The 14807-nt window shown below is 44.0% G+C and overlaps 1 protein-coding gene across 3 annotated transcripts in view; it reads left to right on the forward strand.

Annotated features, from left to right (window-relative positions):
- Positions 1–14807, forward strand: part of TUBGCP2 (tubulin gamma complex component 2) — a 41535-nt gene that overhangs the window by 4955 nt on the left and 21773 nt on the right. For 2 of the 3 annotated variants that reach the window (XM_068951136.1, XM_009683199.2), the window contains exons 4-10: positions 254–430; positions 7881–8040; positions 8926–9133; positions 10194–10393; positions 12691–12880; positions 13755–13900; positions 14569–14749. In XM_068951136.1, coding sequence (XP_068807237.1) covers positions 254–430; positions 7881–8040; positions 8926–9133; positions 10194–10393; positions 12691–12880; positions 13755–13900; positions 14569–14749 — 1262 coding nt within the window. The remainder of the gene's footprint in view (positions 1–253; positions 431–7880; positions 8041–8925; positions 9134–10193; positions 10394–12690; positions 12881–13754; positions 13901–14568; positions 14750–14807) is intronic. The other variant, XM_009683200.2, reaches the window with a different exon arrangement.

Below are 14807 nucleotides of genomic sequence, written 5' to 3' on the forward strand. Positions count from 1 at the left end.
TAACTGCAAAGAGAAGTCACTGAGCTATAGATTACTGGAAAGTAGAAAAGTATTCGGCAGAAGTAGTGTTTCACACTTCATCTGCTTTTATACTCCTCTCGATATAAGCCACTGTAGGATGCAGGAGACTGGAACAGAAAGACCTTGGGTCTGACTCAGTGTAACCATTCTCATGATCTTATGTCTTTTGCTTTAGTTTGTTCTGTGTTCTGTTCAGTGTTCACAAAATCTGTTCTTTTTCATGTATGCACAGACACTCCAGTACTTGCAACAGAATGCTAAAGAAAGGGCAGAACTTGCAGCAAATGCAGCAGTCAGTGGTAGCACAAATTTTTCCATTCCCTCATCTACTTCCAAGATATCCCTGCAGGAGCTTGAGGAGCTACGCAAGCAGCTAGGCAGCGTCACAGCCAGCTCCAGTGTACAGCAGGTACTGTCTCTTGTATAGCCTTGGGCACAAGATCTTTCTCTGCTGCTCGTGAATATAGCCGTGCTCTTAACTTTTATCCTCTTGTGCAATTATAAATGTTCTTATCTGCACAAATAATGTAAATCTAAGCTAACTCTCAGATTTGATATTTTTGAGTTATATTAAATCTTTGTCTATTCAAAATTGAAGTGACCTTTTCTATTTAGGTGAATTAAGGCAAGCCAAGTTTAGGCCACTGCGGTTCTAATTGGTGGGGGTTAATTAATTCCATTTTCCCCTTTCAAATGACTGCTTTAAGCTGCGCTGACGTTTCCTCTTCTGCTTGTAGCTGTGCTTGCTCAGGAGTTCAGCAGTCGTCGTGGCTTGTCCTCATTCTCACTAGAATTTCTGCTCTCTGATACATGGTTAAAATGTGTCACGTAATCATTCTCTAAGTGAAGGCAACCATTCCCTCTGTTTAGCTGTTTACACAAACGTTCTTGAAACAAATGCTGCAAAATAATTCTAGTTAAAGTCAAGAAGGAGGAAAAAAGTCATCTAAAAGTTTAGGTAAAACCGAATCATTGCACAAAACAGATTTAGAAAACATTTTTTTCTTTATTTATTTCAGTATCAATGGGCAGGGAGGAGTGGAAAGGGATGAGTATTACTTAAATACAAGCTTCCATTTTTCTGTAGTCATTTGTATAAATAACCATACCTAGCTACCTTGGGTCATTTTGGCTGCAGAAGATAATAGGAGCAGTTGTCTGGACAGTTACATGGACACAGCTGAAAGAGTAATAGAGAGAGGGGGCTTAGAGGTCCATAATGAGCAACCGGACAATATGCACAAATACTTCCATTTAGAATTTTGAAACTTAACTTCATCCCAGAGGCTTGCTCCTGTTCCCCATTCTGATGACTGGTCAATAAAGTCTATCAAAGGACAGACCTCCAGGCTCCGAATGTGACTGACTGTCTCTGGAGATGTAGGCCTACTTGTGAATACTCAGAAATCATGTGTTGGGGTCTTCTCAATCTGCAGTGTCTGTTGTAGCAGCTCTATATCCTCATTCAGTGGAGGCCTTTCTATCTCTGGACAGGTTCCATGCACTGTCCTGTCCAAGTTGGTGAGGTGTGTGTCTTACTCAGCTGCCCACCCTACAGAACTTTCTACCCTATCGGGCCACGTGGCAGCATTCACATTCATGATGTATCACATCAAACTTTGCTGTTGAGGTCTCCAGCTGCGGCTGTATATGGTTTATTGCCCATGCCAACTCCCCAGCAGATGTGTAGTTATGTTCAGTCTGCAGAGATCTTTCTGTCTCATTGGCTGAGCAGAACTAACACCTGTTAGGGAGTGGCCTTCCGTCCCTGGTAAGGACAGTAGATGAATCTGTCACCAAGCAGGAAGTTTGCTGGAGTGATCACATCACTTCAGGCCATGAATGGCTAGAGAAATGGATTCTCCATGTTCAGTGTTTTGAGACACAGAATCACAGAATAGTTGAGGTTAGAAGGCACCTCTGGAGATCATCTAGTCCAATCCCCCTGCTCAGGCTGCGTCCTCTAGAGCACATTGCCCAGGATTGCGTCCAGGCAGGTTTTGACTATCTCCAGGGAACGAGACTCCACCACCTCTCTGGGCAACCTGTTCCAATGCTCTGTCACCCTCCCAGGAAAGAAGTTTTTCCTCAAGTTCAGACGGAACCTCCTGTGTTCCAGTTTGTGCCCGTTGCCTCTTGTCCTGTCACTGGGCACCACGGAGAAGAGTCTGACCCCATCCTCTCTACACCCTCCCTTCAGATACTTGTACACGTTGATCAAATAACTTCTCAGTCTTCTCTTCTCCAGGCTGAACAGGCGCAGCTCTCTCAGCCTTTCTCCAGCCCTCTAATCATCTTGGTAGCCCTCCGCTGGACTCTCTCCAGGAGTGCCATGTCTCTCTTGTCCTGGGGAGCCCAGAACTGGACACAGGACTGCAGGTGAGGCCTCCCCAGGGCTGAGGAGAGGGGCAGGATCACCTCCCTCCACCTGCTGGCAACACTCTGCCTAATGCACCCCAGGAGACCCTTGGCCTTCCTGGCCACAAGGGCACACTGCTGCCTCATGGTCAGCTTGTTGTCCACCAGCAGTCCCAGGTCCTTCTTGGCAGAGCTACTTTCCTGCAGGTCAACCCCCAGCCTGTCCTGGTGCATGGGGTTATTCCTGCCTAGGTGCAGGACCCTGCACTTGCCTTTGTTGAACTTCAGGAGGTTCCTCTCGGCCCAGCTCTCCAGCCTGTAAAAGGCCCCTCTGAGTGACAGCACAGTCTTCTGGTGTGTCAGCCACTCCCCCCAGTTTAGTATCATCAGCAAACTTGCTGAGGGTGCACTCTGCCTGGAGGACACTCACTGGAGGACCAGGTGATCGATGACTCCATTGAACAAGACTGGACCCAGGACTGACCCCTGGGGGACACCGCTAGCTACAGGCCTCCAAGTTGACTCTGCACCACTGTCCACTCATCCAACCCACACTTCCTGAGCTTACCTGGGAGGATGTGATGGGAGACAGTGTCCAAAGCCTTGCTGAAGCCCAGGTAGACAACATGCACTGCTCTGCCCTCATCTACCCAGCCAGTCATCGCATCCTAGGAGGCTATCAGCTTGGTCAAGCATGATTTCCCTTTGGTGAAGCCATGCTGACTACTCCTGATCACCTTCTTGTCCTCCAGATGCTTAGTGAGGACCTTCAGGAGGAGCCGTTTCATCACCTTTCCAGGGCTGGAGGGGAGGCTGAGAGGCCTGTAGTTTCCTGGCTCCTCCTTCTTGCCCTTTTGGAAGACTGGGGTGACATTGGCTTTCTTCCAGGCCTCAGGCCCCTCTCCTGATCTCCAGGACCTTTCCAAGATGATGGAGAGTGGCCTAACAAACACCTACAGGGCTTGTCAGCATGAAGGACTGTGTATGTGTGTGATGAGGGAGAGTTGAACTTCTAAGTGGAGAGAGACCAGTGCCTCCTCCTTTGTCAGGCAGTGATAAAACTGGCCATGTTCCACATACACTATGAAATAAATGTTTCCGCGAGTCGTCTGCCTAACTCATCCAAATCCTTCACCGCTGATCTAAGTCAAGTGGTTGATGTAGATCGTGAAAGGAAGATAAATTTGCAGTAGGATAACTGATCTCTTTATTACAATTTGTGTGCAGACTTTCTCAAGGAAGAAAGAAAAGTGTGTTCCCTGGCACATGTAGTTCAAATAGATAAGTTGATTTCCCATCCATACTTCTCCTTTGAGTCACAGATACCGTTCTGTGACTGAGAGGAACTGAAATGGAAAAGCAAGCACTCTATTATAAATTTGCTGTGCACTGAACAGAAAGAAGGGAGGAGCAAAAGCATGTTTTATTTTCACTGTTGACCACCTCTCAGCCTTAGTTTACTGTGCTGGCTGGATTCTACAGATACTGCTCACTGGCTATCTTCTATTGTTTCATTAAAAAGATTTGTGCCTCCATGCTTTTCCATTTGTACTTTCTTCAGGCCTAGAGCTTGAGAGCGGGACCTCTGAGAAAAGGCCATAAAGGCCTGGCACTCAGGCCATTGAGTCAGTGTGGCCATATCAGATCACATGTCTTGTTGCAGAGTTTCTACTACAGCTGTTTCCCAAGAGGTCTCTCTCTAGGAGGTAATAGTTGCCATTGCACTTACCATTAGCTCTATAAGACAACAGTCAGACTGGTAAAGTTGCTTTCCCAGTGCTATCCTAGCCATCTGTGACTCCAGTACACCCACTATTACAATTAAGTTTCACCAGTCTGACTGGAATTTAGTTAACTCATTTCTCCAGCACCTGCCAAAATCATTCCAACTACATCTCCTTTCTAGAAGCCTGGTTGTGTACTGGCAGAGTCTCTGGAATGATCCTTGTCACCATAATTGATACTGAAGGATGCGAGCATCTCCCTTGAGCTTCTGTATTTGTGATCCTCATGGCAGTATCTTCACCTGGCCTGGAGGATAAGTGCTAGTGTTTCCACGGATTTTTAGCAGCGCTGGTAGAAGGAACTTCTAGGGGTTTCTAGTCCAGCCTCCTGCTCGCAGCAGAACTGTCACCCACCCTGTGGCTTTGCCCATCTGAGTGAGGCCTGAGGCAGCCCAGGGCAGAGATGCCTCACTTCCCTGGCCTGTCCCACAGGTGCTTCCGGCTCCAGAGAAGACTTGTTTCCTCTTGTCCAGTCTGAATATCCCAAGGTGCAGCTTGAGTCTGTTGCCTCTTGTATCACCTGTCACTGCAGACAAGAGTTAGGCTCCATCTATCATCTTGGTACTTGCTGTTTCCATAGTCACATGCTGTTCCTAGATCACCCCTGCACCTTCTCTTGGCCAGACCCAGCAAAGCCCAGCTCTCTCCACCTCTCCTCACTGGCTTTGTGCTCTGGGTTCGGTATAAATCCACTTGTTGTCTGCCCTCCTTGGCACCAAGGCTGTGGCGCAGAGACACCGCATTCACTGACTCCGTTGACATTCACTGAGCGCAACGATGAGCTCTTTCTCTCTGTTGATGGATGTGGGCACTGTCATTGCTTAAGATACCAATGCCTTCATCGGCCTGACAGTGGCAAACTGCCATCTTATCATGTAGGCTTTTAAGCAGCTGGCTGACACCTGAGGGCCAAGTTTTCAATCCTAGAAGTTTTATCCAGGCTGTCATTGAATCCTGTACTGACTAAATTTTCGGTTGCAGAGAGGAGGTGATTCATGCCCTTGAGACATGTGCCTTATCGCCAATGCCAGAAGTGCTTGGCCACCTGCATTGTGATTACTCATCCAGTGATCGCTCGCTGCTTGGAGTTGCTTCTTTTGTGTACTGAGGAGGACATTGGGCTGGTTTTGGCCCAAAAATCACTGAAATGCTGAAATGGTAAAACTTACATACTCCCTTTCACATAGCGGTATCCTTAATAGCCCATACTGTCTCAACGTTTTTAAACTCTGCCGGTTAACAAATTCACACTGGAGCTAGTTAAACTCCAGTAGAAGATCCCTGCCTCTTGTCATCCAAGAGAATCACTAGGAAATCAGGGTCCCTAAAAATGAGAATTTCCTCTATGAGCTATGTCAGCTGTATTGGTGAAAGCTCAATCCTGCAGGTTTGTGATAAGACCTTTATGTATCTAGTTGTGGGAGAAAGGGTATGTTATTTGCTTCACACTGTTAGTTTGGAAATTGGAGCCCCTGACAAGCTGCAGGACAAAATCTTTTGCTAACTTTTTCCCTGCTGGTAGCTAGCATGATATTTCTATCTTTTTCTCAAAAGCACAGCTGGTTTCAGGAACGCGTTGCTCAGTTGCAGTAGATGTGACCAGTATGACTTCTCTATCTGTCACTTTAAAGCAGAGATCCCTGGCTGAGCTACTGTATCATTTGAGGATTTTGGATGAGTAAGGAAGAGTCAGTTGCTGGATTAAGAAGGCTGTGGGTCCCTTTCAGGGATTCTCGTTGATCCTTTTCATGATCACTGAAAGGAATAAGCCTCAGCTCCTGCCTTTCTGTTAGGGGCTACAGCCACAGCCCGATCACACTGCAGCCCGTAGACTGTGAGCTCACAGGGACAGAAGTTCCAGCACGCCTGGGTCACAGCACGCTGTGACACTTTGTCGAGAACCTCTGCACATTCAGTCTGAGTGAAGGTGAAAGGATCTGATTTCCTTTCAGCTGTTGGAGATGGGAATTTCTTCATGTCTCTGGACCTCCGAGATGCAGCTTTCATATAGTGCATTTCACTGAACTAGCTCTGTTTTGTAGCGCAGTCTTCAATTCAAACACCATGTCAAGATCTTACCTATCTCTGTTAGATTGTATGGTCTCCCATACTTAACATGATACCTCAAAAGGTTTTGGACTTAGATGTTTTCAGTCTCCTGTCTCGTAGGTGTGAACTATTCGTGGAGATGTTGTGATTGTGAGATCTATCCAATTGTTGAGGAGTTTTTCGTGCAACCTCCTTGCCATTTGGAAAGGTGTGATAGTGGCTGCCCTTCTCCTGAGGAGAGGCATGTTCATGCAGCTGTGTTCAGAGGAGCAGCACAATTGGGAGAGCTTCCTTTTCAGGTCTTCCTTTAATGGCCTCAATGAAGGTCATCAAATGAGCTTCTTAATGAAGCACAAGGTGGTACAGAAAATTCACATGATGTTTTCATCCTGTAGCCAATGCCTGTGAGTCCAGATCACGATGGACAAATCAACCGCTGTATATCGCGTCAACAAACAGATGAGTATTTTTCCCACTATAGAGGTTTAAGATTTTTTTTTTAAGGAGCCCTAAACTCGACACCTCTGAGTCGAAGCTCATGTCAGGCCATGAGTGTGGGTGCCTCTCTGATTTAAGGACCTTATACCAGTATTCTGCTGGCATTCAGGCTGCGACAGAGGTGCCCAAAACTGGTGTTGCTTTGGACAGCAGTTCCACAACTGATGCTTGTTTGGAGGATTTTAAGACCAAACTGTGCACAGTTCTGAGAATATGGAACGTGGTTGGGGTCAGCCATAGCGTGAATAAACTCACACAGAAGAGCACCATCCTTTAAGATGCAATACTCGCATGTACGCTCGCTTCCTTCCTACACGCCTCTCTCCTCTGGGACATATGAGGAGAAAGTAAAATGACCCTGTGCATATCTGATTCCACGTACACATCTATGGAGCTTAGAGAATGACATTCATAAGCGTGTCTCCCATGCTTGTGCGCTTGTGGCTGTGGTTGTTCGTGTAGATTATAGCTCTCATGGGCCTCTGCTGCCTGGTAATTAACCTTATACTCCATTTATTTTACTGACTGAGACCCAGAGCCATTTGGTTTTTTGAGAGCTCACTTCATTCACTGACTCCTATTCAGAGTAAAAACCACAGTCATCTTCCAGCTATCTTTGGGTGGATTATCTGGGTTACATTTCACATGCATCTACACGATAGACACTGTGTAGAAACTGAGTTCAGGGATGTTTGTTAGCTTGTCTGCAAGCGCGTTTTGCATGAGGTTTTACTGCTGCTGCTTCTAGAAGTATTTGCTGGCTTTAATATGGTACTCTTCGTAAACTATGAAGCCTTCCTAAATTGAAGCTTGCTGCTTAGTTCTTGTGAATGTCCCCATTCGGCTCTTGTATGTGTCCTGTAGCACCTAGACTGCTGGGGAGGATTGCAGAAAGGCATTGTTTGATGTATCCCCCAAACCATTTTTTTAGGTAAAGGAAGGACAACTACGTAAAAAAACCAGTGAGCTCTGCAGCACTGGGACCAATAGACTAGATGGTACTAGAAGATCAAATCCTATACCGTGCTACTAAAAGACCAGCAATTCCACTTTCTGTTCTCAAGTGATCAGTTTACAGTCAATTTCCGTTTAAAACCCCAAAAATTTCAATTTGGACTTCCAAAGATGTCTGTATTTTTCCCTCTTTCTTTCTCTCTCTTTTTCCAACAGCCTCTTGAGGTTACACGAAAAATGCTCCGAGATAAACAAAACAAGAAGAATTCTGGTCAGCCCATTCCAGTATTTCCATCGTGGGTGTATGAGAGACCTGCACTTATTGGTGATTTCCTAATTGGCACCAGTTTAAGCACTGACACAACGGTACCTATAGGTATGTGATGCACAGGGAAAATTGCAGTAATGTTTCATTTTTTGTACTTGTTCAGAACTGGCATTTGGATTTCATCATACTCCCGAGGAAAGTAAAATTTGGCTCCTTGGATTCTGCAGAAGTAGTGCAGGGCTCAGAAAAAAAAAAGCCTTGTTATTTTCTTCCCAGTTTCTTCTGTAAAGAATTCCAGCCCGATATCCATCCGTGAGATCTAATGTGTATTTTGAGTTTCTCCGTCCTTTTCCTGTCTTGAGTCATAGCCTTCATAAAGCCCTACTGTAGGAGTATCACATCTGTCTCCTCAGCTAAAAAATCTGTAGTAGTACCTGCCAAAAGAGCATTCATCAATCCAGCCTGCTTCTTTGCAGCTGGTTTGTAGTTGATTGCACCATTCAGAGAGTCTATAGCTCGACGTTCAGCTGTCGCATTTGCTGGGCTAATGTTGCTTTGTTTCTGTACTTGAGTTGTATTCTTTGTATTTGCAATATTTCAGCGGAGGAAAAATATGGGAAATTGTTGAGACAAGATTGGATCTCTTCAGATCTAGTATAAATGAGCCCATTTCGATGGAAGGATGAGCCGTGTACAAGCAGTGGGTGACGTTCCCTTGGTCACAGATGTTGGAGGTATAACCCTCTCTGCTTGGTTTACTTCCAATACAAATGAACAAAGGATTCTGTTCTCCTAGAAAGCAAGGCAGATGATTTTGAAATTGACCCTAACTCAGGTTTATTTCTCTGTATCTCGGTTCAGCTTTGCATAATCTTCTTTTGAATGATGGTATGTCTTCCTTTCAAGTTTCAGGCACTAGATCAAAAGGGAGTGAATGGAAGTGCTATGGCATGTTCAGATTGTGTTCTTTTTTTGTCCTCTCTTTTCAAATAGGTACTTTACCGTTAGCATCCCAAGAATCCATGATTGTGGAGGACTTGCTATACGTTTTGATTGGTGTGGATGGAAGATACATCACAGCACAGCCTCTCATAGGCAGGCAGAACCGAGCATTTTTAGTCGATCCGAACTTGGACTTGTCCATCAAAGAGCTGGTGACCAGGATTCTTCCTGTAGCAGCAAGTTACTCTGCTGTCACCAGGTACCCAGCTGACATTTTTTCATATAGGAGGATATTCTCTTCTCAGCATTGTGATGTAGAATGGAGCTAGAGAATCTGTCATTTGTGCATGTGGTAGCTTCAAAGCTTAATTTAAATCTGTTGGGATATCAAATAAAAATGACAATTCTTCAAAATGGTTATGGTTATGGTTCTTGTTGCTGGCTTTCTCCTCTGTGCTGCCAGTTCATTTTTGTGTTCACCTCACCTTTGTTTTCTCCAAGCTGTGTCTTGGTACATTAAGGCAAGTGGCAAATAGGATCTGTCTGTTTATTCTGGCTTATAGCTTCCTATTCTGCTGTGGTTTTCTTCTTGTTTCCTGCTTTTTGCTTTCCTCTGGGTGTCCAGGGCTGAAACAACTTTCATGTATGCTGCAGAGCAAGAGGACTTACTACTCCTTAGGGGCTGGTACTGTGAGGCGCACCTCACTAACAGCAGATACTTGTAATATAGATGTATGCATCTGATCTAAACTCCCTAAAAGGTCAGCAAAAAGACAGAAGCATTTTTAGGAAATGACTTGTCTAATCTTTTACCTGTGTTCCTCCAGATGAGATGAACTGTATTCAGCAGCATCTGTCTCTTTCCACTAATACAGATGAAACCATCTAAATCTAATCAGGTGAAGCCCCTCTGTGGCATATTGAGTAGTGAAGCTAGCAGTAGTTCTCCAGCAGCTGGATCTACCACATTGCTTCCTTTTGAGATCTTTTCCTGTCCTCTAATATGTTGCATATGCAAAGGCAATCAGCTTGCAAAACCTGACTCGGACTTTTTGTTTACTGGTTTTGCAAATAATTCAAGATGCCCTGTGATTTGAGAGGAAGCATTTTCATGTAGCTTTCAAAACTAGGAAATGCAATGATAAGAAATAGGCAGGGAGACAGAGAGCAAATATGGCACCTGAAACTCCTTTAGAAGGCTGGTGTGCTTTCCAATACATGGTTGTACTCTCAAGGCTTATGCAATATCCTAAAGATAAAGTTCCTGAAAACTATAGAAATTGCCTAACCCAAAAGAGTTTCCATTTTTCATTTTGCAGGTTTGTAGAGGAAAAGTCTTCCTTTGAGTATGGACAGGTAAATCACGCTTTGGCTGCGGCTATGCGGACCCTAATCAAAGAATACATGATACTTATTACCCAGCTGGAACATCTTCAGAGACAGGGTCTTCTGTCACTGCAGAAACTCTGGTTTTATATCCAACCCACAATGAGGACCCTGGAGATTCTTGCCTCACTTGGTAAGTTCCAAAAACACAGTCGTTACATTTTGGCGGGTGCGTGACAGGAGCTTCTGAACACTTTATGGAGTAGTCATTCAGACAGGGCATGCATCAGTTTCATTTTGTGTTGTATTAAAGAAGAAAGCCAAGGGAAATTGTACTTGTCAGGGCACTGCTCTAAGAGAGTTCACATGTACTTTATCACACTGTCTGTGTGTGTGTGTGTGTGTGTGTGTGTGTGTGTGTGTGTACACACCACGCTACGTCAGACTGGAAATGTTTCCTTTTGCAGTGTCTATAGACAGCAAACTGCTTCCTTCCTCCCACATACAGATGATTTCCATTAGTGTCCGCTCTGTTAACCAGCAAGAGAGAACATGAGGAAGCTGGTTCTGTCAGGAGATATTGAAGCCTTGGAGATTAGAAATTACCAATGAGATATAGCTCAGTGATTCATCTTAGTGCCTTCAGTGATCTTGCAGATTATTTCACCAAGTCTGAGATTCTGGATCATGAGTCCAAAGTCCAGTCCACTGTTCTGGGGGATTTTTTCCTCAAGCAGGAATAGTCAAAATGAACTTATTTGACATCAAGGAGCATCACAAGTTCTCATTGAGATTAGGCAGCAGCTTGGGATCCCTGAGATCTCGTGTCTTCCTGTAGTCAGCAGACTTCCGCCATATATTTTTCTTCCAATCCCTTTGTTTCCATAGAATCTCTTCACATTTCAGAGAGAGCGCTGGTGATTTGGATTTGTTCTAACCTGTCTGTGGCAGTGCTGATTCCAGGATCTCCTTCACTGTCTGTTCAGTATCTGAGTATTCTGACTCTTCTGGATCTGCTGTCTTCAGAATCTGGCTAAGTCCTTCAGCGTGCTCTCAAGTTCATCATTTTTCAGTATAGATGACAGATGATTCTTGGTAATGGACCAGTCGCACTCCCTTGTGTTGTAAATTGTTCTTGCCAGTAACTAGAAGGTGTCTGCTAGATTCGCCCTTCCTCTAGCTGTATGAAAATCTATCTGGCAGCTGTGTCAGCTCGCTATCCTGCAGTTGTTCAGATTTCTGTTTTCATATCCCACTGTTGATAAGTTATTGACAGGAATTGATTCAGTGGAGACGTACATGAATACAGTGTACAGGGGGATTTAAATTTGTTTGTAATGAGTCAGCTGCTGGATTCTTACCCCTTTCTTTTTTCGATTTCCTTGTAGCTGTCATGTCAGCCAGAAGAGTTGGGGGAGATTGAGACATCTGTCTCTATATATTGTCTTCCTCAAAGATAGGTTATCCTGCAGATTTGCATAAGCATGTGCTACAGATGGTGTAGAGTACATCTTGCCAAGAAATAAAACTTCCATTACCTGCTCTCAGAATCTTCATTTTCTAGGGATGAATTTGTCCTTCAACCCCTTGTCATGAGGAAAGTCTGTCCTTTTCACCTTCTCAGTCCAGGCCTTTCAGATCAGTTATTTCTGCTGCTGCTACCTCTGCTCAGCTTCTTTCCAAATGCATCTCCAGCTGTGTGTGGATGTATGATTGAAAAAAGATTCAAGTAGAAGGAAAATCTGGAAGCCTCTAGTTGAACTCCTTGATCACAGCAGAGCCAACACTGCATCTACTGCAGTTTGCTCAGGGCCGTGTCCAGGTGAGCCTGAGCAATCCTCAAGGCCACCACTCTGGGCCCTGCCCCATGGCTTCACCACCCTTGTTGTGAGGTTTTTTCCTTTATCTCCAACTGGAGTTTCCCTTGTAACTTTTGCCTCTTGCATCTTGTACCCTATCTTGCATTGTGCTCCTCCAAGAGGAGTCTCATACCATCTTCTCTAGAACCATCCATTAGATGGCAGAAGAATGCTATTAGATACCCCTCTGCTTCACTTTTTTTTCTCACGGCTAACAAGCCCAGCTCCCTCCGGCTGTGCTTGTATTCCCTGGACACCAGCCCCACATCTTAAGTAGCCTCTGCTGAACTCTCTCCATTCTGACAACGTCTCTTTTGTATTGGGGTTCCCAAACTGAACACAGTGTTCCAAGAGCAGTCTCACCAGTGCTGAGTAGAGGTGAATACATTGTGGATCATTTCAATTTTCATTTCAGGATGTTTCAGGATGTTTGTGTAGTGGAATGGCCTTGTACCTTCATCACAGTGTGCTCTCCCTACGGGAGGGATCTACAGCTGACTTCAAAATTTGTGACATAAGGTGGTCAGCTAATCAACTGCTAGCTTCATTACTTTTACCTGCATAGCCTGTGCGATTAATCTATGCGTTTAAATGAAGAGCTCTAAAATACATCTATATTTTTAAATTTTAGCTACTTCTGTGGATAAAGGTGAGTGTATGGGAGGATCAACTCTGAGCTTACTCCATGACAAGACTTTCAATTACACGGGAGACAGCCAGGCCCAGGAGCTGTGTCTGTACTTAACCAAGGCAGCCAGCGTGCCTTATTTTGAAATTTTGGAAAAGTGGATATATCGAGGCATCATTAATGATCCATACAGGTAAAGAACAGTTAAGGATTTATTTTTCGTTTTGGCTTAAACTCTTTAGTGTACATATCCTCTGTAGAATCTGCATAGCCTAGCAGGCCTGGACTAGGCAGCAGTATATAGGTGAAGCAACGTTGCCAGGAAGGGGAGCTGTTGGAGCGTGCTTAACTGCCTTTCTTATTTGACTCATTGGTCATACATTCAGAGGTGTTGTCACTTGCTTTATTTGTCCAAATTAAAGGAAATTATATGCAAAAGTCCAAAACACAACTGTTCAGATACCTAATCCACTCCAATTCCACCTTCCCATGCTTTATGTGCATTCCCCTCTAACATCCTCATCCGTGTCAGGACGGAAGTGAGACCTGTTCTCATAGAGCATGAGTGCACTAACTCACTGGCTCTATGCTAAATGTAATCCACTAACAGAATAATCTGATAGGAACTAATGACACTCTCTGAAAGAGTTTCTTCATTTTTATAGAATAATTTAAAGCATTTTTCTGTGTTTAATAGATTATGCAGCATTTCTGTTTCCCCCATTTTCAGAACCCTATGCAGGGGGAGGAAACTGAAGTTAAAATAGTTAGAAAGAATTCCCTCCTGATGGAGAGAAGGCAAAGAAAGGCCATCTTCCTCACCTGTGCGCTGACAGCTGGATATTTAGACTTGGTTTGCGGGCCCTATAAAATTCTGTAGTGATGGATTGCAGATTAACACAAACATTGAATAATACTTCTCCTGTTACTACAAAGACAGGCTAATTTCAGTTTGAATGTATCTTCTTGAAACCTTATTTCTGATAGATCATATTACCAGTTGACAGGTTAAAAGTAATCCTCATTGTACCAATTCCTGCCTCTCAACACATGCTTTAACTGTTCAGTGAGTTCATGGTGGAAGAACATGAGTTGCAGAAAGAGAAGATTCAGGAAGACTATAATGACAAGTATTGGGATCAAAGATATACTGTTGTTCAGCAACAGATTCCCTCATTCTTGCAGAAGATGGCGGACAAAATCCTAAGCACAGGTAGGTGAAAATATGTTTCTGATGTAAGAACAATCTGAGGTAAGTGTTGTCATTCTTTATGTAAAGACTCGGCAAATGTTATCGTTGTTTGCCAATTTATGGGGTTGTCCAGCTGCAACTTCTCAGGAGAACAGAAAAATCAGATTAAAAGAAAAACCAAATCCTGTAAGTAAAACAAAATGTGGGAAAGGAGTCCAACAGGAAGGAGAATTTTATGTGTTACTGCTCTGTGTTTCATGGGTACAGCTAGCTAGATGGAGCTGCGTGACTGATGTTTGAACATGCTGAGTTTTAATTTGGACACTTGAATGAAACATGCCACCTGATGGTTACCATTTTTATTTGTCAAAAGTACTATCGGGTAGCTGCTTCTGAAATGCTACCGGATTTTTGAAGTTTCCAGATAGCTGCAAAGGTGTTTTACCCCCCCTGGAAACAAAACCATTTCTAAATGACTCTTTAAGCCTGACTTTAGGAGCGTAAGTTAAAATCCCATCTTTTCTTAAAAGACATCTAAATCCTTTCCAGCTTTCGGTACAACTTACTGTAAACATTTCTAAATATCTCTTCTGCTTGAAAACAGTGAACTGAAAGTTTTCCTGTCGGAGAGATGCGCCGTTGGTATGCAGTTGGTATGAATATGGGTCATTCTTTCTTTTTGCTTCTAGGGAAATATTTAAATGTTGTGCGAGAATGTGGACGTGATGTTACCTGCCCTGTGGCTAAAGAGGTCATCTATACTTTAAAAGAGAGAGCGTATGTGGAACAAATAGAAAAAGCATATAACTATGCTAGCAAAGTTCTTCTGGATTTCCTAATGGAGGAGAAAGAGCTGGTGGCTCACCTGAGGTTTGATTTATGTTACTAAATTTATGTTTAATAGTTAGGTTCTAATAGTGAACATAAG

The sequence above is a fragment of the Struthio camelus genome, chromosome 7, assembly GCF_040807025.1.
Source record: "Struthio camelus isolate bStrCam1 chromosome 7, bStrCam1.hap1, whole genome shotgun sequence".
Taxonomy (NCBI): Eukaryota; Metazoa; Chordata; class Aves; order Struthioniformes; family Struthionidae; genus Struthio; species Struthio camelus.